A 24,618-nucleotide genomic window follows, 5' to 3' on the forward strand; every position below is an offset into this window, starting at 1 on the left:
ATTCCCAGAACGACGAGGGCGATGGCCGTGAGAGGAGTCGGTGCAGCTGTGTGAAACGTCCAAGGCTAGAGAAATTTACCGTTTTCGCCGATGGAGGACAGAATTGGCCGGCATTAAAGCGCAGCCCCAGGTTTGGAATAACTTGGAGAACGGAAGAGAGGATACCGAGGCACCCCTTAGAGGATATTGTGGGAGCCCGTCACTTGTTTTCTTTATGTTCTTTTTCAACTGGGATAGCGATAGACACGTGCCGGGAAGAACAGCTCACTTTTGTATCGGTAATTAGGAGAGAGCTGCCTCCTTGGAACCGCGTCCGACCTACCGACCGACCGTGGTGGTGGTGGGGGGGTTGGATCCTTGGATGGAGAGGGCGCAGTGAGGGCTGTGAGAGCGGCTTGCCGTGTGTAGGAGGAGACGGAGGGGGGGGTGGGGGGAGGGGGGGGGGGAGAGAGAGACCGGGCAGTTTGAAGGGACGGGGAGCCAGGAGAGGCGCGGCGGCTCCATGAGCGGCTCCTGTCGGGACAGAGCGCCCAGAGCCCAGCCGGAGCGTCTCCAGCGCCGCGGGTAGAACCCCGGGCTACCGGAACGGCGGCCAGTTTGGAAGTTTTGATGCATATGATCACAACCACCATGATTTTTATGATTCTTGGTGCTTCAGTTGTAATGGTAAGACACATTCACCCTCCCTCAGCCACGATAAGGTTTTTTTCCTCTTTCTAATGCAGGCGAATATTTGATCCGAGCGTTGCAAATGTGGCATAAATGTATCACACTGTGCGAGAAACCCACCTCACGGCAGGCCTACCAATGACATGTGGAAGTAGGTTACCCAATAATTACCTGCTGTCATAAATAAATAATCGAAGTCCGCTTTGAGGCACGAGTCCCCCCTCTTATCGGGAGGATCTGCCCAGGCGCTCTCCTTCTTTCTCTTTACGATCCCTGTTGTTGTTATGTGTCTTGATGCTGATGAAGAGAATAATTCGCTGTCTGTAGGAATAGCCCATACCCCATTGCTTGACATGTCCCAGCTGACTTGTGTGCTTCTTTGCAGGCGATAGCCTGTTTAATGGACATGAACGCACTACTGGATCGCTTTCACAACTACATCTTACCGCATCTACGAGGGGAGGATCGCGTCTGTCACTGCAACTGTGGAAGGTAAATGCCGTAATTCTCGTTCGATATTTGGGGTAAACATGGTGGTGTGTGATTTTTTTTCTTCAGTTTTTTTTTTCAACCGTCAATTCTTAATTGTCGAAGAGGCCTCGACGATTTCTGGCGGCGAAGCCCCGCAAAGATATCAGCCCTTCGTAGCGCTTACAGCCGCCGATATTTACATTGACATTTTATTATTTGCTCTAACAGACACGTTTGGTCGCGGTTTTTTTCATATTTTTATTTTTATGTAGTTTATACAGAAGGGCTGCGAGGATTTCGGCTTTGCTGCATCTACGAAGGTGTGTGTCGGAGCCATAAATAGGTAATGAACTATGAGCAATATAAGGCCGTTCAAAAAAAGAAAACAATCTGAGCATCAAGTGCGCAGGCCCTACTCGGTGTCGGCGACAAGATAAACCTGCTGGGTTTATTACGAACATGAGTGCAGGAGTGGAGACTGGTTATGGCTGAGGAAGTGCTATAGGGCTGGGGGCACTGGTGGCTGCTCGGCAGCCTGTACCTGCTGGTTTGCTTTCCTCAGTGAGAGCGGGTTTTGAACAAAAAAAAACAGCAGCAAAGACAGTCATTAATAAATTTATCCGGATTTAAACAGCAGTGCTGTGCGTTTTCATTCAACAGTAAGCATGTAATACATCAGGCTGAGAGATGCAGAGAGACACAAGTGGGCCTCTGTTTTTTTGTTTTTTCTCTCTCAAGTCAGTGCCTGAGGGTATGGCAACAGTGTTGTCAGCTAGCAAGGTTTTAAGTAAGAGTCCTTTCGTCCAATAGATTCACACCTATATTGCCCTCAGGTATGAGATCTTGACCCGCGTCCTGCAGACAACCTATGCGGCCACGAGGACCGATCAGTGTTTTAGGAAAGGGGGATGTCACCAGTGGTGTTGGTGCAAGCTGAACAGATGCACATTAAAACAAAACAGCAGTGTATACTGTGCAATGCTGCAGTGAGGGGGTTGATGTAGCAGTTCATGAGCAGCATTGCGAGGCCAGTTCCACTGTGTGTGTTCTTTTAGCCTGTAAATTCAGAAGTGGGTCATCATCAGGTGCTATGTGCATGCCAGAGGGGGATAATCTGACGGAAAGTTTGGAAAGGCCTCTCGCACCCACTGACGGATGGGATTAGAGACTGGTCAAGACAAACAAATATGTCTGGAGACAGGATTTGTGTGACAAGATGAAGTATCACTCAACGTCTTATTTTGTAATATTTTGACAGTCATGTCATCCTTGCCACTGCCGAAGGGGGCTTGGTTATGTGTGCATTAACGATATGACAATAAAAAGTATAGGCAATTATCAGCAGTGTTAAGCACTGATTTCAACATTGATAATACCAAAAAATGGTATTTTGTTCCTCCAATACAAGTATTAAGCCAATGCTCTTGATGGTAAAGTCAAATCTTTTCCTCTCCTGTTAGTTTATAGGTGACCCACACAGTGTCTTTCCCCCTGACCTGGAAACACTCCTGAATGAGATTCTGTCATCCGTGTTTTCACACGAACAGCAGAAAGAGCGGGATGCGTGGATGAACAGCAGATGAGCTCTGGTTTTTCACTCGCCTCACTCCCACCCGTTAGACGTGGAGGTGCCGTGACGCCCCCAGCGCTCACCTTATCAGGCTTGAGGACACGGCCGGTGTCATTATATGTTTGGCAGCCTCATGTGCTCTGATTCGGATGTAGTTTCTCTGACGGGCCGAGGCCTGGCTCTGTGGCAGGGGAGAGATCTAGGAGTTTCTGACCCTGCTGATTGGTGTCATGCTGTTAAGAGGGGCTGCAGGGCAGTTTGTCTTAAGATGATCTAAATGCTCTCTTTGTGGCATTTACATCCGGAAGTCTTACAGAAAAACTGCATCGTTTTCATTTTTGTACGAGAAAAGAAGACCCAAACACAGTGGTTGCAGGGTGCGGGTGAACAGGACGAAATGCAGGTGTTGGGATCTAAAGGAGCGTGTTTGGGTTATCAGCATTTAAGAAACTGAATTCTTGACATCAACAGAATTATTGATGTATGTAACAATTATTAATGATTATTAATAAAAACGGGGCACCACCCTGCGAACAGGGACCAATAACCAAACGATAAAACTAAGTCTCATAATTAGTAGTCACTCATAATGTCAATAGTCTGCGTATGACTATACATTCAGTGACAGTGAAGGTTTTTAAGTTCGAGCACAGGCTACTACATACAGTCTTATCAAATACATATGCACAAGTAATCACAGACGACTGCTCCTTAAAGTATAACAGAGTTTATTAAATCAAAATAATAAATGATCAGATCAATTAATATTGCAACCAACAAACGTTATCATACAATTTTATATGCCTAAACTAAAGAATGAATAAAGTGGATGAGGGTGTATGTCTGTGTGTGTATGTGTATGTGTGTGTGGGTCTGTGGGTGAACAGGAAGGAGAGTCTTACAGCTACCGCTAAAAACTACAAAGATGGCGGCGTCGAGTGACGCGGGCCAAAAGGGGAGGGGCCTTAAGAACTACAGCTAAACTACCACCAGATGGCGGAGTCGAGTGACTCGGACAAAATGGCGGTGAGACTGCGGTATGTAATCACGTGTGTCGATGCAGCACGTGTGTTGTGAGGCGATCGTTTCAACGGGGTTTCCCCAGGGGCAGAGATAAGAAAGAGAGAGCAAAGGTGGGGGTCATGAATCAAGCTTCTGCGGGCGGTCCGCGTTGCAGTGATAATGGGGGTCGCTGGCGTATCGTACACAACGTGCCGTTGTCGGTAGAATTGCCAGCAGTTATGTACGATAGCCGAGATTCCACACTTCACTCACAGAGCTGATTTAATGAGGAGAGAATACTACACGAAGTGTAGTAACACAAATGAAAAGAAATCAAATAAATCCCAAGCAAACAGTCATAGTTAATATACGAATACAGCGGAGCTTCTCTGCTCCGTAAAGAGTTGCGTAATATCTCAATATCACGCGACAGTAACTTAAACACAGAAAAACACGGGAATATCAACATATAAATGAATGACCTGAATTAAACTTACGTTAATTTAAGCTAAGCTATGCCCAGATGCCATGAATCTTACTTGTCGATGCTTCGTTGCAACGTGGAAGTGTGTTCGTGGCAAAGCGTTCCTTTTTCCTCGAGAGGAAGGGGGGGGGGCTGCTTCTCAGCGCGGCGTTTGAGCTGGCGCTGTTTCGGTCCGTCGTGGCGTGAGCTCGTCCTGGAGCGAAACGCAGACGTGAACTATCCTCGCTGCAGGGAGGACAGTTTAACTTCGGCTGAGACGACGTTGTCCGTACGTCTCCCGGTAATCATCGGTCAGGAGAGGATTAGACGTCTTCCTGCCGGAGTGTGCACGAAAAGAAAAAGGAGCAAAAAGCAGAGAACGGATCGCTGAAGCAGATTCGTTATCGCGGGCTGTTTCGTCCAGCGAAATGGCTCGTGACCTGTCAGGGTTTGAGTAGGGGAGAAGGGCCGTTGCGTCCTCGTGGCCTCCGTCGTGTTGGAGGGGGGAGGAGAGGCCGATGTATCTTCATGCGTCCAGGACGAAGGTCCGGGTGAAGAGCGGTTGCGTGCTCCCTAACTCAACCGAGGTCGAAGGGAAAAAGCATTGGAGGTGTGATCTGAAGACAGTTTTATAGAACAGTGGCTGAACCACAGGGGGTCCCGGAGCCCCTTGGCTCTCGGCCAATGAGACTGCAGCGGTTACCATGGTTTTTTTGGGGGGGGGGGGGGGGGGAATTCACGCCCGAGTGTGAAATTCCTTTGCTCTTATCAAACTACAAATCAGGATGAAACCTTTGCTTGAAAAAGTTAAGGCCTGATTCTCTTTGTCCACAGCACGTATTGAAGCCATTTGGTCAGACCCCAACACAGGCAACACAAAATAATCCTTTATTCTTCAGGGCAATGAAAGAGGAAGATTTAGGCTTATCTTTGCACGTAGCTTCGCTTTGTTTTTTGGATGTTTTGGCGTTAATGGACCTCAGTGGCTGTAAGGCTCGAGTTAGTTAGGTTCAGGGGGTTTGATCCCCGTGTGGCCCCACTACTTCTTCGGTAAGATACTTAAGATCAGGTTTTTCCTCCATATTCAGCGCTAAGTGCTGAGGGTGTTTCAGCACTGCACTTCCCAGGGATCATCTGCCAATCAGACTGCACAGACTGTTAAACAAGTTGCATTCCTGCAGGTGAAGATCTTTCACTTCTCCCTCACTTACCAGCAGACAAGTCAGAAACATCAGTAAACAGTCAAACTTCCAGTGCACCTTGGGACTTTGCTAGCAAAGACACATTAGACACTGGGTGTTAAGCATATCAGCTTTCATTAATGATGAGTTATGTCCGCCAGAGATAAGCAAAGCAGACATTTATTAAACACGGCATCAGTTCAAACCCGTTATCGATGCAATGTCCCAAAGTGTGTGCGCAAAGGTGTTCCTTCCAGCGGTTAAGTCTCTCAGCTCCCACTGCTTTCACTTACAGAGTTTGTCAGACAACTTGCCTGTGTTGTTAGATTGTAAAATGATAGTAAAAGTATTGTAAGAATTAAATATCACGTGGCTGTATCTGTTTTACATGGAGCGGAGTCGGTGCTGCACAATGAAATGAATGTGAGGGACTGGATGATCGTTGATCAGTAGTTGCTGCAACAGTTGATATGCAGAGATATATTCATGGTGTAATCGTGCATGGTGTCCCTAAGCTGCAATGCAACAGAGTGATGCATTCACGGATCAGTCGTCTTTTAATTTGCATGCCATCAGCGTAACATTTCCATATTTCCCCTTCTTTCTTCTCCTGTGAGATGTGAACACCTGGTTAGTAGCAATCACAGACGCTGCGGATTTGTGGAAAACACAATAAAAATTGGATTCATAGCGAGTCCATTAATGTCTCCAACTTGGCACAAATTTAAAGAGACTGTCTAGTAAGAACCCGTTTGGTTCTAAAATAATTTTACGAAATGAAGAAGAAGAAGCCCACTTTGACCAAATAATTGCTAGTTATGAGGTACCTCAAGAACCATACTTGATGAATTTCGGATGATGTATTTGCAAAATTGAGTTAATCCAGAAAGAATTTCACTGAGCAGGCATTGCCTTAACTTTTTAGGATATTGGAGTACATGCCTTTCTTAAAGTCCCCTTTAACAGTAGTCTCTGAAGGAGATAGTGGAGTGTTTGCTTATTCTTATTTCAGGCCGTGAGCAAAAGTCTCCTTCAACTTTTCCAGTCGCAGCTGCACTAAAGTGCAGCCTGGAGACACCCAAGGGTCCCTGAGAGGGCTTCAAGGGGTTTTTCAGCAAAGGGTGGATTGGTGCAATTTGTTTTAAATTCAGAAAATAAATCTCTGGATTTCATCCACGTTAGGATGGGTATACAGAACACAAAAACACCATATATAGGGTAAACCGTTGCACCATAACATACTCAATGGCCTTCACACTTACCAGATCTCAACCCAACTGAACACCTGTGGGAGAATTTGGAGCAACATGTTATACAGCGCTCTTCACCATCATCATCAAACCACCAATTGAGAGGAATGGTGTTCGTCCCTCCAGTAGAGCTCCACAGTATACATGCCAAGCAGCATTGAAACCGTTCTGGTAGCCCAACTGGTTTTTTCCTTTGATTTAACACCCATCTGTATGTCTCTGTGACGGATAAGAAATGTTCATTTGTATCTTTGATTCATAAAATGATATGTTGGCTTATATCTAACACTTCCTATCACCATCACCTCCCCAGGCATCATGTCCACTATGTAATTCCATATGATGGGGACCATTCCTTGGTGGACTCATCAGAGAACTACTTTGTGAGCGACAGTGTGACCAAGCAGGAGATGGACTTGATGCTGGGGCTGCTGCTGGGCTTCTGCATCAGTTGGCTGCTGCTGTGGCTGGACGGAGTCCTACACTGTGCCGTCAGGGCCTGGAGGGCGAGCCGCTACTACGGTAAGACGGACACCGTCTGCTGCAGATACACATGAACACAACCCAAACTCAAAAGAGCTCAGCGAACCCTAAATTATCATAAAATCTTTCTCATTCCGGAAGTGTGTGCCGAGGTGTGAACGCACTGGTGCTACATGACTGGAAATGACATTATAGCATGTTCACAGGAACGGAAACTTCAATATTCCTAATTTTACAGGGAAAATAACAAAGTATCTATGATTTAAAATCAGGATTTGTGGTGGCCAAATGCTTGCATGCAGCCGGAATATATGTATCTGTATCTATCCGCCATGTATCTTCTGCATGTGCTTGCGTTGGCCAGGCTAACACTGCAGTTGGTTTTGCTCTGGTAAATGAACTTCCCCCCCATTGCTTGGTCCATTTTTGGCTCTCCTCACTGGATTTTTTTCTCAGTGTTCTGCGACCTCTTGGAAAATCAAAGCTAAACCTTCCAACAGTGTGATGAGTCAGACGAAGGCTCACGGCTGAGGTAAAACTACATTTAAAGTGTTGTCTTCTGTTTTGGACAGCCAAAATACCTCAAACCCTATTTCACAAAAAATCCTCTTGATTTGTTTCCAGGTAACAGCAGCAGTCAAAGGCTGACGCGAGAGCACCCTCATTAGGTGTAATTATGTTCTGAATATGTGAAACTCATTATTCATGAGATAGTTATCTAAAAAGACCACACAAAACCATATCTCAATCAGAGCTGCTGCTATAATACAGACTCAAAGGATCGAGAACATGATGAAAAAAAAATCGAAGTAAACTAAATGATTCAACTGCTGATTCACATCAACTAAATGTGAATCATTAGCTAAAATGTTGTGTTAGCATTAAACCAAACAGTTTGTGTCCTTGTGGCAGCAAACAAAATAACTTCTCAGCATGTTTGGCTGAATCACTTTTCAGCAATGGTTTGGGTACAAGCTAGCTAACAGGCAAAATGGCAATTCCCTAAATTTATATTCGTGAAATTTGGAAGTTTAGCGAAGCATGAGTTTACGTTAACAATAAAGAATACACTTTTATACAGCACTTAAAAAAAAGGATGGACTATAAAAGATAGAAGTATGGGTAAGGATTTAAAAGGGGACACACATTTTTGGCATGGACTTCAACAGCTGAGGTTAGGCAAACACATAGGTCTCCGATGGTGATGAGGAAAGAATCACCAGAAGGGCCCTGAAAGGGGATCTCAAGCAGCAATCAGGCTCACTTGGGGGTTAACAAATCACACAAACAGGGTGACCCTGAAAACCTTAAAATCAATTCTACAACTGGCAGGCAGTCTGTGAAGGGAGACAAGGGCTTAGATAATGTGGTCACTCCTCTTGGAGAGCGTGATTAGCCTGGGAGCAGCACTCTGAATTAACTGTAGTGTGTTGATATTTCTTCTGGAAAGACCACAAGTGAGTCACAACAATCAAGCTTGGAGGGGACGCAAGCGTGAATTACCTTCTCCAGTCCTGCAAAGGAAAGAAACATTAAATCTTCTTAATGGTGTGCCCTAGTTAAATAAAACACAATTACGCCACTTGAGCGTCTACACAAGACAGACCTGAGATTATGGGCTTCTGGCTTCATGTTTGTTCACTCTCTCTGAGCAGATTATACATAAAATGATTCATAGGAATAGTACAGGAACAAGGAGGGGGGATTGTTGGGATCTCTTATTTTGAGCCTTTAAATTGTTTTCAAAAATATTTGGACATCAGCACTTATTATTAGAGAGACATTGCGAAATGCAGGATACATATAACATAATACATGGCTTTATAACAGCCTGTCAGCTTTGATATGCGCCACGGAGAACATATTGATTAAGAACAATCAGGGACCCAAGGTAGATCTTTGGGGGATGCCACAACAGAGTGGAGCTCATCACCCTCAATAGAAGAAAGGCGTTTTATCAGCTGTGAATTAAACCAGTCTTGCACAGACATGTGGATGGTATATATATTCATATAAAGTTCAGAAAAAAAACTAATACACATGTCTCCCAAAATGTCAAACTGTTCTTTCAATAATCCCACAGCAATCCCATACTTATTATAGAAACCTGTTTTAATCTTTTTACACAAAGGCTGAGCATGGCAAAACTTGCATTGAAGATTGGGAGCAGGTCGTGGATGCCCTCATCCATTCATGCAGAAAGAAAATGGATATTGGACCCTTGCTTTGGTCAGCAAAATGTACACGTGTGTTATCTACTGTATAGGCCCTTTCCACAGCAAACATTTATGGCAGTAGGAAAAAAAGCACAGGTGTCACGACACAAGCGATGGCTCTGTTCTCTCCAAGTGTCCCAGTTAGTCATGACTGTGTGACTGGGAGCAAGCACACACACTACCAGGACGCTGAAATTAAAGCAGCTAAATGGAACTCAGCCATCACTCATTTCATTATTTACACCTGTGCTTTTTTCTACTGTCACATGTTGCCTGAAAATGTTATCTGTGAAAAAAGCGTCCTTTTCTGTGGCACATGGATGTCTAAAGGCCCTACACACTCACGAGTGTTTCTAATTATCCGGACTCCTCAGGTTGAAAGTGGGCGGAGCTAAAATATAATTTACGTAATTCCACCGAACTTCATCAGTTGAAAATAATGACTGTGCCCCCTTGTTAGCGGCAAGGGTGGGAAAACCTGCAATGGAGTGCATGCTGCATATGAGGCAGCAGGTATGATGCACATTACAGAAAAGTACTTTTTCACTTGAATTCAGGCAGAACAAGCCATGTAAAATATGTTTTTCTTTGTCTGTATTGTTCACACTGCTACACGTGGTATTTTGTTTTCTTGTCAATTCAAGGCGGCAGTTGCCATTCGCCTGCCGAATCGAACCCCTACCAGCACAAACCAGCACAAACCAGCAACGTGCCAATAAAGTGGATTAGTCCCACTCAACAAAGCTAACAGCAACCAAGCGTGCACGTATTGTGCACGGCCATACAATCCTGAAAGGGGGCCTAATCTGCCTAAAATCACTTGTGTGGGTTTACCATGCATGGGCATGCAGGGCCTTTGGCTCAACTAACGATATTACTTTTGAGTCAAGGGTAACTGTGCGTCCCAGAAATGGCTGCGTGTCGATCAGTCATTGAGAACATTCGGTCTGCGCTGTGGTTCAGTGCTTAGCACTGTCACGTCACAGCGAGAGGGTCCTCGTTTGAACCCTGGTCCTGTTCTGTAACTCTGTATGGAGTTACAGAACATGAGTGCTCTCTGCAAGTTTGCAGAGCACTCCTGCTTTAGTCTATGAGAATAAGAGGATAGCATTCATTTACAGCTACCATACATGATGTGTAACGTATGCATTATATTGCCATACATATAGAAAGAGTCTTGGTGTGGATAAGTGCATGGCTCGTCTATTCACATTTCGCTGACGCCAACATGAATTAATGTGCAGCGCTTGATGAAAATGTGTTGTGTAATGAGAATATCTGGCCAAGCTGTTATTTGTTTTAAACAAGCATCGCTTTGGCGTGATAACCAAACCATTACACATATGAATACGCATACAGCAGTTACGGAGACCGGTTCGAACCAGGCTCGAAAAAACTGTGATTTGATAGATGACTTCACTCCCGCCATCTGCTGCGCTGTAGTGACAGCTACATTCCCACATACCCACATGTGTTTAAATCCAACTCAAATTGTGATAGCTGCTCCTTAATTTCCTGTCTCCTGTCAGCGCTCTCTCCGTAAAAAATATCTGTTTCATTTCTCTTACCATCTCCCCCCCTGACAGATGACGGATGCATGTTATTGAAGTAGAAGAAGAGGAATGCGGCAGATTTAATGAGACGGAACATGTGGTGTTCAGTTCACCAACATTTGGCCTGTGTGGTTGTGCGGACACGAGCGAAGACATAAAAGGCTTTCAGCTGCGCAGATATGTGACACACGTGTGAGATCATGACACGGCAGCATGAAATCCCTCATATAGTCTGGCGCTTTGCTGAAGAGACGACGCAGAGGACTGGCAAGATGTTGATGATGCTGATGAGCTGAGTATTAGCATCCTGGATTACATTGTTTCAGTTTCTCACGGTCACAGGCTTTTCCACCCAGCCAGGATCAAACTCTATGGGGGGGGGGGGGGGGGGGCAGACATCTAATCGTTTTTGCGTTCTGTTGGCACGAAAAAGCTAGATTTACAAGATACTGAATATTGTAACAAGGCTTTTTAAAAACAGGATTTGGAGGTTGAATATTCTGTCTGAGCTCACTGTGTTGTGGAGGTGGCCTGGATCCTCAGAATATAGGATCATGCTAAAGGTGATATGTGGCTTGGATTCTCGGAGCCATGGAAAAGCTCCTCAGGCAGGATGAACCATGTTAAAACAGTTCAAATGTTTGTTATTTGTTACTAATACGTTTTTTGGATCGAAAATATCATGTTATATTTGGATTTTTCAGTGTTTTAACGAGCTGCTAAGGGGCTTGAATTGTATGAGCTGTAATAGTTGCAGCCTGCTGCTTTGCTCAGAGCTGTGGAAGGTTGTTTTGCAGCAGCGAGTCAGGCAATGCTGTTTTCTCCAGTGCAGTAGTGCAACAGTGTAAAATACATCATCATAAAAAATACATACAAAAAAAAACATCCGTTTTCATTAGGAGCAGAGAGTGCATGTGTGTGTGTGTGTGTGTGTGCTGGGAGGGAATGCCCCTTTTCTCTGTGTGTGTGTGTGTCGACTGTGACGTTGATGCTAGGTCAGGCTCGTTTTGCCTCCCGAAGATGAGTGAAGGTGAGGCTGACAGAGCAGTGTGTGTGTGTGTGTTGGGGGTGCAGGATGGAGATGCTGTCACATCCCCACCCCCACTGACACACACACTCTCCTCCAGAGCTATAAATAGAATGAGAGAGAGCAGCTGGAATGGCAAGTGAGAAAAACACACACACACACACACACACACACACACACACACACACACACACACACACACACACACACACATACATACATACATTGTGTGCATTGAGATGCACATTGATTCTTGTTGCTTCCCCCCCCCCCTAATTCCATCTCTTGCTCCTCCCTCTCCACTTATTGAATCTAGTCTGGCCATTTCCTTTACAATGCCTCCCACTCTTTCTTTTTCATATTATCATTGATGCGCTGCAAATATCTGATACCAGAGTCTCTTTTGCAAAGACACTGGTGAGAGAGAGAAAATTAGAAAAAGATGACATTCAGCATCAAGCCCCCCCTCTCCCTCTAAAAGAGCATTTGTGCCTTTCGCCTCCCATTTTGGCCTTGCATCCATTTATGCCGACTCCATCCCCATCCTTTTATTCAAATGAGATAAACCTGTCTTTGTTGCCCCTTTTCCTTTGGATACCCTTCAGAGCAGTCCTTGTGGACAGCATACCCATTCACAGCTATAAATAACTCACTCTCTCTCCCTCCTCACCTCCCCTCCACCCAACTCCACCACCACCACCCCTCCTGCTCCTCTCGCTCATCCTCTAGCAGGGCCATTTGCTGGGTTTGCTGTCTGGGGCTCTCCCCTCATTCGCTCTCTCTCTCCTGTCTCTGTGGACCTGGCTCCGCCTCGCCAGCTCCAGTTTATAACCCGACAGACACAAACCATTCCCCTCCTCACGTTTATACACCTCTCCCGCTTTGTCGGCTAATTGGTCAAAGACAGGTAGATGCATTCGACGCCTCAGCTGTAATCTCACCTGTAAAAATCCCCGTGACTGTAGAGAAATGACACCTGGATGCGGTCACATGTGCAACAGTCCAAACACAAATGGGGTGGGGTGGGGTGGGGTGGGGTAAATCAAAGGCAACACCGTGGTGCACTTGATGAGATTGATGCCAATTACTGTTCTCGTCCAATCTTTTATCCCGTCTCAGTCACTCTACCCAAAAAAAGCTCACCCTTACTTCCCAGAATTAAAAGTTGTTACAGCTTTGATGAAGCCGGCGGCTAAAAGACAAAATAAACATCAGCTTTTACAGCAACTCACCTTTAAACCTCAATGCATCTGATTGTGGGTCATTTTCTGGCTCCGTGTTGTATGGAAGACATTTTTGGGGTTTAGTTTAAAATTTCAGAATTGTATTTTAGGGTAAACTGAAACTGAGCACGAAAAAAAACAACACAAAATGACAAGCCATTATATTGCTTTTAAATAGAAAGTCATTATCAGCCTATCCTTAATTCATACAGAATTAGTGGAGAAAATGAGTGTGAAAGAAGCACTTGGCCTCATTTTCATCAACATCCAAAAAGGACAGTTCACAGCACGGAGATCAGCCCTCTGTGCAGCTGGTTGCTGATGTGTCCTCTAACTGGATTTGGAGCCTGAAAACCAGGCTAAGAAGGATTTTACACCATTGTGTGTCTTGATCTCATGAACGTCTGGCTGAGGCGTCCTCGAAAGTCCTGCATTCAGTTCTTTGCTTGTGTCTGCACAGCAACGAAAGTGAGACGACGTTGCCCAACGATAAACCACGTAGTCCTACACTGTTGTCGCATGCACTTGCACACTTGTGAGTAGGAGTGAAGAAGGGGAGCAGAGAAGGAAGTGAATCAATATTGTGACTGTGACATGTTGTGATTCTGACAAAATATCGATACTCACTTTCCGTTGCCTTGCTGATGCAGAGGCCTTTCTTTCTTTTCCTGCAAGCATTTGAACTCTGAAGTGTTCGACTCTCTGGCAGTTCAGTCTTTTGCCAGTTTGCGTCCGTTTGTCATTGGAATTTTGGCAGGTGGTCATGTTGATGTGTGTTTTAAATGCTCAGACTCCGGGTGTAGCCACGACCTATAGTTGTATTGAGGCGCATTAAATCTACGATGTAATCGTAACTCTCCCAGTTCAATTCTGCGTGGGACCTTTGTTGCACCCCCCCCCCCCCTCTTACTCTTAATGAGTCTTAATGAGTCACCCACCGATTGAAGGCAAAGTGCCAAAAAATAATCAGCTTAAAAAGTGCTTGGACTCAGTTTAGCACACGTTGTTCAAGGCCGTATGTGAGAAGCTTCCACAGTATATGGCCTCATACAGTATATCATCTTTGTGTGATGTTAAAAAAAAAAAATTGCATCAGCTGCTATAATTGATGGATAACATAGAATAAAGATTTTATAAAATACATCGCCAACAAGTTTGCTTCAAAAGGTACTCGCTCTCTAGGCCTCAATAAATATATTTCGTTTTTTTACCTGATAATGCAATAAAAACAATACAATGCAGGTTTCATTCCTGCTTGGCAATTTTAGGAGTTAATTTCCCTCTTTAGGCTCATGGACGATGTATTTCTTACCATGTACTCATGTAATTTTGATATTGTCCAATTGTATTACCCTGTGATTCCATGCTCTATTTTGAGGAATCAAAAGGTAACTGCTTCCAATAGGCGACACATGGAAGGAGCGTATCCATCAGGGGGAAACTGCATCCATCAGTTGTGGATTCAGAGCAGCATATCTTTAAGATAAAGGAAAATTTCCCCTGTTGGTCACACACTTATCACCTGCCTCCTCTGACCGTCCTGTTGCCTCTCATCTCTTCCCTCCAGATACCCCGTCCTGGTCATGGCTGCCCCAGTTCTGCAACCTTCGAGACCTCCGTCGCCGAGCCCAGCTCAGACAACTGGAAGACTCCAGCGGCAACATGGTCCACATCAAGCAGAAGCTCTACCACAACGGCCACCCCAGTCCCCGACACCTCTGACTCTAAAAAACTAAATAATACAAAAAATAGCCCCTAGACCCCTTTCCCCTCCTCCTCTACTCTCCCTCATCCCAAACTTCCCCTTGGCCAACTGTTGCCTCAGAGACCCTGGAAAACTGCCCTCCCACTATTCACAACATGGCCCCCTTAAACCCCCATGAAAGGACTTTCGTATGACTAAAACTGGCCCCTGTCAGCACTTAAAAAAAAAATTAAAAATCCAAAAATGGAGAAAGATAACGATTATTTGTTGCCACTGAAATCTTGTCTTATGTCCATGTCCACCATTGTGGGAGGAGGAAGAAAAAAAAACATTTTTAAGGGTGTTTTCTGTATAGAGACATTTTCTGTGTTCATTGTTAAACTTGGCATGCTCTTTTAGAACAGGGTAAGATGTGGGCAGCGTATGGAATGGGGCGGCAAGACGGGTGTCATGAATTTTTTTTTTTTTTTCACTATCGGGTGGGAGTGGGACTTTGTTGGCGTTGGGGAGGGGCGAACGAGACTGGTGGGTGGGCGGGTTGTTTGTGATGGTTAGATCGCTGCTTCTGTAAATAGTTATGAATACAGGCAAAAGGGATTTAACAGTCTTTAAAAGGGGGTGCGTGGGGGGATTTTTGTGCGAGTTGTTTGTCAATAGAAAACCATAACGATGGACTGTGTGGTTAGAGATTAGAGGAATGGAACGGGAAGACAAGTCTGTTTGAAAACTGGATGTGAAACCATGTGATTTCTGCTAAACACAGATTAATTAGCTTTGTTACTTAGTGAATTAACTGAATGTATTAATTTTTTTTCCTGTAAATATGAGGGGGAGGGGAGCGTGCACGGTTGAGGTCGGGGTTCTCTCTGATATATTGTCATTCTTTAGTAGACAAGGGAGGAGAAATGAAATGCCAGCCAAGATGAGTTCCCCACACACACACATGCACACACACACACACCCCTCCATCTTCCCCACACAGTGCTCAGCAGCACAGTTCAATTTTCTTTATCCAATTCCCGCTCACTTATCAGGAGCAACCAGCCTATCAGCAGAGGGAACCCTCACCCAGCCACCCCCCCTCTCCCTCCTCCTCCTCGTCCTCTGTCCAGACATTGCTGTTGTGAGGATGAAATGTCTGTTTTATTAAAAGTGCCATTGAAGCACAACAGTGACCTCTGATGTTTGATTGTGTCATGCGAGCGAAGATGAGAACACGTTCTCATAGCGAGAGGTTATGTCAGAGCAGCGACAGCAGACGGATTATACAGAGAGGTCCTGTTGACAACTTCAGTCGGGTTTGTTAGAATTATAACAGCGCCGACTAACAACACTTCAGAAATGACTAACAACGCCAATGAGATGCTGGTGCAACTGAGAAGGGCGCTCCACTGTTCTCCGCTGGCACAATACGACACGTTCCAGTGACACCGAGGGCATTTACAAGAATATTTTCTTTAGCATTATCCTATTAATCTTTGAAAACATACAAACCACAGCTGAAGCGAATACTTATTTTATTTATTTATTTTCTCTGAAGAATGTTGTAGTCATTATCTAATCTATAAAATGTGCGTAACAAGTTGAGTTGGCATCTTTAAATGGTTCGTACCGTCCGACTGAAAGCCAAAGATGTTCAAATTGAAGTGATATAGATATGGCACAAAAAAAAACCAATGATAAATGACACTCAGCGATTATTTGATTCCCAAAATTTGATTCCCAAAATTGTTTCTCGCACATGTGCGAGAAACAATCTATATTTAAATTATAGTCTGGCAGAAACCGCAGTCATTCTATTGAAGGTGAAAGAATCTATACAACCGCACTGGCGCTCTTGCTAAGAAGTGACGGGGAAGAAATGTCACCCAGCGAACATTCTGCAGACACGCTGTTGAACTCTTGCCAGTGCCGGTCAGCAAACATGCGAGAAGAACGTCCCGTTCAGAGGACACATTTTCAAAATGTCACCCAGCCACAGACTTTGAAAATGGCAATGAGGACCAGACGAGAGAGAGGGAAAAAAAAGGAAGCAGAATGCAAAAGTCAGACCAAGTGGTCCACACGTGCTTTTACTCAGACTACAAACCTACAGACCACAATCAAAATCATTACCATATATTGGCAGTCACAGGACTTGAGTTAAAAACATAGTCAGAAGAGTAGACAGAATTTGAGGTGAATGTTTCGACTGTTTAACAATTACAACAGCTCTTCTTTCACAACAGCGTTTCATCGAAGTATTGAAGCGATCACTTCTTTGGACCAGGCTTGGTTTGAGCTTTGTCGTTGTCATCTCCGCTCTGTTTGTTTGACAGAGGCTTCTCAGTTGGACCGGGCTCCGCTCCTTCAGTGCCGGGAGTCTGGGAGGCAGCGGACTTCTCGGTAGTTGGACTCTCTAGTTTCTCACACACAAAGGTCTCTGTATCTACCTTGGTTTCCATGTTGGGAACAGCTGCTGAGTCCGTCTCACCGGTGACTTCCTTTACTACGGCCTCTGCCTCCTCTGCAGCCTTCTTTGTTTGATCCTCAGCTTCCTTGGCAGCGACCTCAGAAGCCAAAGTCTGACCCTCTGCGACAAACTCACTGGCAGTAGTGTGAGGCTCCTTGGCTTCCTCTGAAACTTTGGCCTCGGTTTCAATGGCAGACTCTGTTGAGATGACTTCAGCATCCTTGGCAGCGGCCTCAGTCATCGCAGGTTCGACCTCCTTAACAGCGTCTGTGGCAACACTCTCGGACTCCTTGACCACATCTGTCGCCACCACTTCCACCTCTTTAGCGACCTCCGATGTTTCAGGCGCAGTTTCTGCTACAGCCTCAATTGGGTCCTTGGCGACGTGACTTCCCATCGCTTCAACCTCCTTCGTGACTACTGCCTCCATCTCCTCGGTGATGGTTACTACGGTGTCAGCCACCTTGGCCACATCAGTTGCTATTGCTTCAGCCTCTTTGGCAATGTTTGCCAGGGACTCAGACACTTCAGCTACATTGTTTGCAATTTCCTCTGCAACCTTTGCAGCATCCGTTGCCAATTCCACTGCAGCCTTAGTGGCTTCCACAGCCTCTGGCTCCGGAACAACGTTGGAGACTACAGCATCCAATTCCTTCTCCTGAGCAACTGCAGAGACTGTCGCTTCCTCCTTGACTACTTCAATGGCCTCAGCCTCTCGCACAGCTACATCAGCAGTTGGCTCGTCCTTAATCACAGCAGCAGTCTCTTGGATGGCGGAAGCTGGTACACCCTCAGCATCCTTAACCTCAGTGGCTATATCCTTCAGCTCGGGAACAACGGAGTCAGCAACCCAAGCTGTGCCAAGAACCTCCTCAGTCGGGTCCTTGATGGCCTCAGCCTCCTGCCCCAACGGGACAGCAGCAGCGGCCTCAACGATGGTTTCAACCGTTTCCCTTGAGACAGCAGCTCCTGCAGTTGTTGCAGCTACAGCTTGGCTTTCTTTAACCAAAGCGGCCGCCTCTTTGAGGACAGCATCTGCCTCCACTTCTGAAGGTAGGGCGGCCGCTTCTGCCTGGGCCGCGTTGCTCACAACCTCCAGAAGTGGAAGGATTTCTCGTACCGTCGGGGCTGCGTCTTCGGTTTGCACAAGTGACGCCGCTTCCTGGGCTGCGAGCCCTGCGGCCATTGCCTTCGGGAGGAGTACGCCGACCTTCCCGACCCCCTCGCCTGCTTCCATCAGCAGCCAGTCCATTTTCTGTGCGTGCTGCTTGACGGCATCGTCGACTCTCAAGTCAATCATCGCTTCGGTCAAAACTCCGTCTTCGGAAGAGTATGCGGCAGCCTTCCCGGGAAAGCAAATTAAATTTAAAAAAAGGGGGGTTGGCTTTGGATTTATTTATTCATGGCAGATTCATATTTTGTGCCAACAGGCTTTTCTACTCACCTGCCAGGCCACACCAAGTTTGGAGATTTCCCGACCGGACATGCCCTCTGCTCGCTTTGCAATATCTGAACACTTCTGTCCATAGTCGAACTGAGTCAACTTTAATCTCCTGTTGAGTTAAAGCACAAGAGGTTTGTAGAGTAAGTGAACCTCGAGCTGAAACATGTCATTCATCATCCATTTCAACTGGCCAATGCGCTCTACAACGCCTCGTGTGCTGCACTTCCTGAGGACTTAAAACACCTTTTCATGAAAGCAATAAGTAATGGGTCCATGACCCAGACGCCACTTTGTTTTCAGGACTGAATACATTATGCAAGCTCTAGGGACCGGTGCTTTCCTTTGTGGTAGTAAATCACTTCTGCCACGGAGCTGCAACAGTAGCGGTTTGAAAATTGAAATACAAGAAGTGTACTCACTGTCTCCCTGTAGTGGCAGGACCCAGCACAAATTTGTCGAAATACATGCGCACCAATCTTTCCCTCTCGTCCAGACCAGGTAACGCAAAGTTTACAATCTCATCGATGCGGTCGTTGATGGCCCAGTCGAACTGTTCCGGCTGGTTGCTGGCAAGCACCAGCATGAACCTGAGGAGAGAGGATGAGACTACTTAGAGCCAGCCAGCGACCTTTTCAGTCATGGCCGATGACCTTTTCATGCCCAGCCATGCACAGTGAATAACGGTAAGACACCAACTTGTTGCTCTGCTCCCCAGTGCGGTAGAGGAATGCATTCAGCGTGGCTCTGAGGTCCTCGCTGATTTTCTCCTGCAATGCAAAAACCATGACTCGTGAATATATGATTCAAACGCAGGGCATCATCACCATGCATATGGCACTGCAGCTGAACTCACTGTGGATCGCTTACGCAGGAACGCATCAGCTTCATCTACGAACAGCAAGACGCTGCGGAGAATCAGAGGACATCAAAGAGAATGTGCTTTAAAAAAACAACAACGCCATTTTCTTTCTTCAAGGCCTTCAATGAAATTAGCCGGTACCATAACAGCAGCTCTGCATGTTATTGAACACGGCATATAGTCTACACGAGTGAACTTTCCCGGTCCATATCTAACAGCTGATACACATTATAGTACTAATTCATTGAGTGTTAATGGAGAAAATGAAAGTCCTACCCTCGCCTGCTGGTGCTGGCCCAGTCGAACACCTTGTGCATGGCAGTGACTCCATCGCGCCCCATGGGTGCCACGTCGCCACCCGTCATGATGGCATAGTCCATCCCCGAATGGAGAGCCAGTTTCTGGAAGGCAATGGAAAGAGCTTTGTTCAAAACAGAACAGAGGGGCATATATATATATTAGGGGTGTAACTGTTCACAAAATTCACGGTTGGGTTCGGTACGATACGGTGGAGCCACGGTTCGGTACGTTTCGGTACAGTAGAAAACTATAAATGCCAGAGAAATGTACTTGATTTTAAAATATATTTATTCATTCCAACTAACATCATAAAGTTATTCTTTGACTTTGAACAATGATGGAACTATACCTGAGTGACCCGTCTTCTGGGGTGTCTTCTTAGCAACACATCAGCATAAAAAACAAAAGCTGCTCCTTAATGTTATGTAGTATTGTTACTTACATCTTGCAAAAGAGATTTTTAATCTCAATGGGACTACCTGGTTAAATAAAGGTTTTAAAAAAAAAAAGAAATTTTATTTTTTATTTTTTATTCAAACGTATTCGGTTCGTCATGCGTACCGAACCGTGAGCCATATATATATATATATATATATATATATATATATATATATATATATATATATATATATATATATATATATATATATATATATATATATATATATATATATATATATATATATATATATATATATATATATATATAGTACACGGTCACAAAAATCAAAAAGGTGTTTGACCTAGCCGTACCTTGGCGAAGAGTGTTTTTCCAGTTCCCGGGGGTCCATACATCAGGATGTTTCTGTACAAGCCGTTGTTCTGCCGGGTGTTGCGAGTGGCGATGGCAACGTCCCTCACGCGTCCCTCCAGAGCTGCCTTTGGGACCCACAGCCCAACGACAGCACTCAGCGGTTTTTCACAAAAGTCATGAAAAGAGTAGACGGATGGAAGATATCCATACGACAAAAGCCAAGAAGAGTAAATGACTCACGCTGAGCACCACGCCCTCCAAGGCGTCCTGCGGCCTGCTTCTCAGGCGCTTGGTAGTCTAGAAATGACGAGAACAGAGAAATATATCTGAAATATTTGTGCTGATAAATATGGTTTCTAATTATCATTTAACACTTCGTTACTTATGAGTGACTCTTCCGCTCTGCTTTAGACAATTTAAAATGTTCCGTTTCTTGTCTGTTATACAGATTTTGTGGTGAACATGTGAGAAATAACCAAAAGCAGTCCAGAAAACAACTTGCATCATTCAGCACACATCCGACCCCACCGTTACGTATATCTTGGTGAATGTTCTCATTCATTTTACACACTCCATTCGTTCACTTCCCAGTTTTTGCCATTTTTCACGTTACGCTCTAAAGTCGTCCCACATTCAGCTCATTGGGCGGGATTAGCCGGATCCCAGACGACACATGAACAAACGAATGCATTGAAACAATTTCTTGACAGAAAATTAATTTCCCATTCCTGTGCAGATGACCACATCCCCACAATGTACGGTAAAAACGGGAGAATTAGGATGTCGTCTCACCTTGATTGGGTGTTTGATGGCCTCAATGACGGTTATCCTGGAGGTCTCTCGGACCAGCGAGGGTTTGCCCAGACGAGCCTCTATGAATCGCCCGGCCACCGCCGTGGCGTTCCTGGCCGAATACACGCCTGCCGCCAACAGGGTCAACCCAGCGACCTGTGGGGAGGGGACAAGAAGGCAAACACACATCTTCAAACGCGCTGTACAGCAGACCAAACATGAACGCCGCTGCTTCCCATAATCCTCTGCAGTCCTCCTGTGGTGAAAATGTGACAAAGCGTGACAGGTCTCACATGGATTTACCGTGGCTGTGAGTTTGTCATAGTCAGAGACGAAGGCCCTGAATCCCTCCCCGAACACCGCTCCCGCCGTCCTGCCAGGAACAAAAATGCAATTATCACACCGACTGCCTCCACTGTGGCAGCCGCACTCGCCGCGCCGCCCTCTGGGATTTCACTCGCAGCTGAGAGAGACACTGGGAGATAACGTGCCAGTTACTCAAGAGGATTAAGGAAAGTGGGAAGTCGTTTTGCCCTCACGTTATAGATTCCAGGACAGTTTGTCTGTGTTCGGCAGCTTTCAGGCGGATCTGTTCCCGGATCAGGTCGGCGTTCTCTCTCTCCACCTGGGCGCGGGCTTTGGCCTCCGCTTCCACGCGAATCAGGTCATTCCTGCGTCTCAGCTCCATTTCATGCTCAATGGTAGCTGGGAGCAAAAGAGGCCGATATTATTAACTGCACGCTTGGTTATGACCACTTCTGACAAGGCTGAGAATTTGACCTACTTTAAATCAGTGTGGTTCAACTCAACACTGTGCCAAAACTAGATCAAACTGATTTATAACACACAGCTCCTTTGAACTACTTTTAATATGGAAACCCTTTGCATTTTGCACAGAAGGGGCTGTTAATATAGAATTTCCATCAGTCTTATCGTGGCCTATATCTGACTTCAAAGTAGTAAATAATGGCATTTTCTGACTTGGGACATAAATGTTTCCATGAAAATGCAAACAAATCTACTGACTTATTGGCAATTATTGTTGTTGACTGTTATATATATATATATATATATATATATATATGAGCCTTTTCCTTGTTTATTATTCTGTTCTATTGATGTGTCCGTCTGCTCCCGTTTTATTTCCGAGCGCAACTTTAAACTCTGTAAGAGAGCGTTTTTTGGTCAACCCTACCATGCATGCATAGATAAAAATGAAAGCCGCAATAAAGTATTTATTGCCACAGGGTGGCGGAGGAACCAGCTGTAAACAACGACACCAAAATATCATCATTTAATTATGTTATTTAGAGAATGTGTGCAGTCGCTACTCCGATATTTACTCTTTTTTAAGTTTGGTTTGGGACTCGACCAACTAATCCGTCTCCTTAGCAGCTAAATGCTCAACTGTTACCACCAGCTGGTCACAGACTTCTGTCTTCTGTCATCTGTCTGCTGTTTAGAGCTGTCCAGTATTGCACAATTAGTTGTATTAGAGCTGCCTTCTGTAGCTGGTAATGATGAGAGCAGTGAGAGTCAACCAAAACAGTAATGCTGTGAGCTGAAAAAAAAGAAAACAATGAGCTAAAAAAAGAGCATAAAAGCTCTGCAGAGTTGAGGGACACTGCACAGTCAGGAGGTAATTCTCTGTGGGTGCTTCACTGGGATCTCCAATGAAAAAAAGAACTCTTTGACTCAATGCAAATGTGTATTGAATCGATCACATTAGATACTAGAAGAATGGTTGTATTTTGTGTCTTCAAACTCCACCGGGTTGTGTAGTTTCTCCCAACACAGAGTACAGGCCCAAGGGAGTCTTTAGTGAGTCACAAATCTCACAGTGAGCCATGTAATCTCTGAGTCATCAGTAATGACCAACAACCTTATCGACCCCCTGAGGACATATTATGGTCATCCTCTGCTTCGGAGCAGTACAAATCCCCCTTATTGCATCTGTAAGTAGGCTAATAGGAGTTTGTTTTTACATGGCACTGTGATGAATAACGAAAGCGTGCATTTGGTTTTGTCTTTTACATTTTCTCATGGCCTCTTGCTTCACAACCGATTCCTCTTGTTTGCGAAGGTTCTCCTCGTTGAGAAATTGCTGTGGATTCAAACAAACAAAAAAAAAACTTATGATAAATGCTCTGTTCAGGTGTTCTTAAAAGAAAAAAAAGGAAGCCTTACCTGTTGCCTGAGCTGATCATCGTACCTCTGTCTGGCAAGTTTGTCTTGATATTGTGCCCTCTGGAGGAGATACAGAAAATAATGAATTACCTTCGCAGGTAAACTCTTGTAGGCGGAACATGTGTTTTACTATCAGAAGAGCATGGTGTGTGTGTGTGTGTGTAAAGTGTTGATTTCCATACTGCATGGTTTTGCTTTGTCTCCTCTGCCAGTGTTTTGCGTCTCTCCTCGCCCTGCAGGTGGATCTGCTCGCCCTTCAGCTGCTCCACAGCGGCTTCATATTCCTGTTGGGAGAGTTTGGTTCGTGCAACGCTTATTACTGTGACATCATCACGGTTTAACAATTACCAATACTTATCACACGATCACATTTCCAAAAACATACCTTCACTTTACTCTGATGCTCCAGCTGAACAGTCTGCTCCTGCATACGAGCCAGTTCCAACGCATCTTTGGCATGTCCTGGTCAAATTCAAGATAAAGAAATAAAAACAGTGAGTGGTGCTGCTTTATTCATTCATTTAAATCTTAGCCACAGAGACAATATAGTTACACTTTTGGGTACAACATGTTTTAACTTTGCTTGGCTGACACTGGTTTACCAACATGGGAAATTAGGTCTGGTCCAGTAAAATATCAGAAATAATGAAAGAAAGCACGAGCTCTGATTTGATTATGGTACAATTAGTACGCACGTGATTTGTCGAGGTCCTTTGCAGCTTTTGCAGCTCTCTCCAGTCCAGTCGGGTCAAAGTTACTCCACTTGTCCCCGGGTTTGTCTCCCCCAGAGCCGCCTCCTGGTGCACCTCCGGCCCCTTCAGCAGCGGCCGCTGTCTGCTCCTCCAGCGGCGGAGCACCGGAGCCCTTTCCCCAGCCGAAGAGCCACCACATGTTGCCTTGATAGCGTTCAAGCAACAGGCTGTACCTGCTGTACTTTGTTCCAAATACTCCACTGTGGTGGTTTAACTAGTCCGTGCTTATTCTTCTTCTTCGTTTTGTTTAATAGCAGGTGGCCAC

At 45.2% G+C, this 24,618-nt stretch overlaps 2 protein-coding genes across 2 annotated transcripts; one reads left to right on the top strand and one right to left on the bottom strand.

Annotated features, from left to right (window-relative positions):
- Window positions 1-499: 499 nt before the first annotated feature.
- Window positions 500-15,223, top strand: tmem240a (transmembrane protein 240a). Its single transcript, XM_079273976.1, has 4 exons — window positions 500-666; window positions 1,055-1,161; window positions 6,920-7,128; window positions 14,676-15,223. Exons 1-4 carry the CDS (start codon window positions 610-612, stop codon window positions 14,828-14,830), a joined length of 528 nt encoding a protein of 175 aa, XP_079130102.1. The 5' UTR covers window positions 500-609; the 3' UTR covers window positions 14,831-15,223.
- A 1,636-nt stretch (window positions 15,224-16,859) lies between these two features.
- LOC306780512 (ATPase family AAA domain-containing protein 3-like) lies at window positions 16,860-24,581 on the bottom strand. Its single transcript, XM_079272914.1, has 16 exons — window positions 24,297-24,581; window positions 23,987-24,063; window positions 23,784-23,885; window positions 23,602-23,661; window positions 23,449-23,518; window positions 21,954-22,119; window positions 21,718-21,787; window positions 21,415-21,570; window positions 20,863-20,919; window positions 20,622-20,747; window positions 19,845-19,969; window positions 19,563-19,614; window positions 19,406-19,476; window positions 19,129-19,296; window positions 18,710-18,818; window positions 16,860-18,607 (listed from the first exon to the last, which is right to left on the bottom strand). Exons 1-16 carry the CDS (start codon window positions 24,490-24,492, stop codon window positions 17,066-17,068), a joined length of 3,147 nt encoding a protein of 1,048 aa, XP_079129040.1. The 5' UTR covers window positions 24,493-24,581; the 3' UTR covers window positions 16,860-17,065.
- Window positions 24,582-24,618: the final 37 nt, after the last annotated feature.

The sequence above is a fragment of the Melanostigma gelatinosum genome (genome assembly GCF_949748355.1).
Source record: "Melanostigma gelatinosum genome assembly, chromosome: 8".
Classification (NCBI taxonomy): Eukaryota; Metazoa; Chordata; class Actinopteri; order Perciformes; family Zoarcidae; genus Melanostigma; species Melanostigma gelatinosum.

What these genes read in the sequence shown, in the direction of transcription:
- LOC306780512 (XM_079272914.1), bottom strand. Translation starts at nt 24,492, where the DNA reads ATGTGGTGGCTCTTCGGCTGGGGAAAGGGCTCCGGTGCTCCGCCGCTG. An exon ending in GCAAGAGGCCATGAGAAAAT is followed by an intron (nt 22,120 to 23,448) that starts GTAAAAGACAAA and finishes TTTTGCTCCCAG; the next exon opens with CTACCATTGAGCATGAAATG. An exon ending in CCATCAAACACCCAATCAAG is followed by an intron (nt 20,920 to 21,414) that starts GTGAGACGACAT and finishes CGTCATTTCTAG; the next exon opens with ACTACCAAGCGCCTGAGAAG.
- tmem240a (XM_079273976.1), top strand. Translation starts at nt 610, where the DNA reads ATGCATATGATCACAACCACCATGATTTTTATGATTCTTGGTGCTTCA. An exon ending in TTGGTGCTTCAGTTGTAATG is followed by an intron (nt 667 to 1,054) that starts GTAAGACACATT and finishes GCTTCTTTGCAG; the next exon opens with GCGATAGCCTGTTTAATGGA. An exon ending in TGTCACTGCAACTGTGGAAG is followed by an intron (nt 1,162 to 6,919) that starts GTAAATGCCGTA and finishes TCACCTCCCCAG; the next exon opens with GCATCATGTCCACTATGTAA.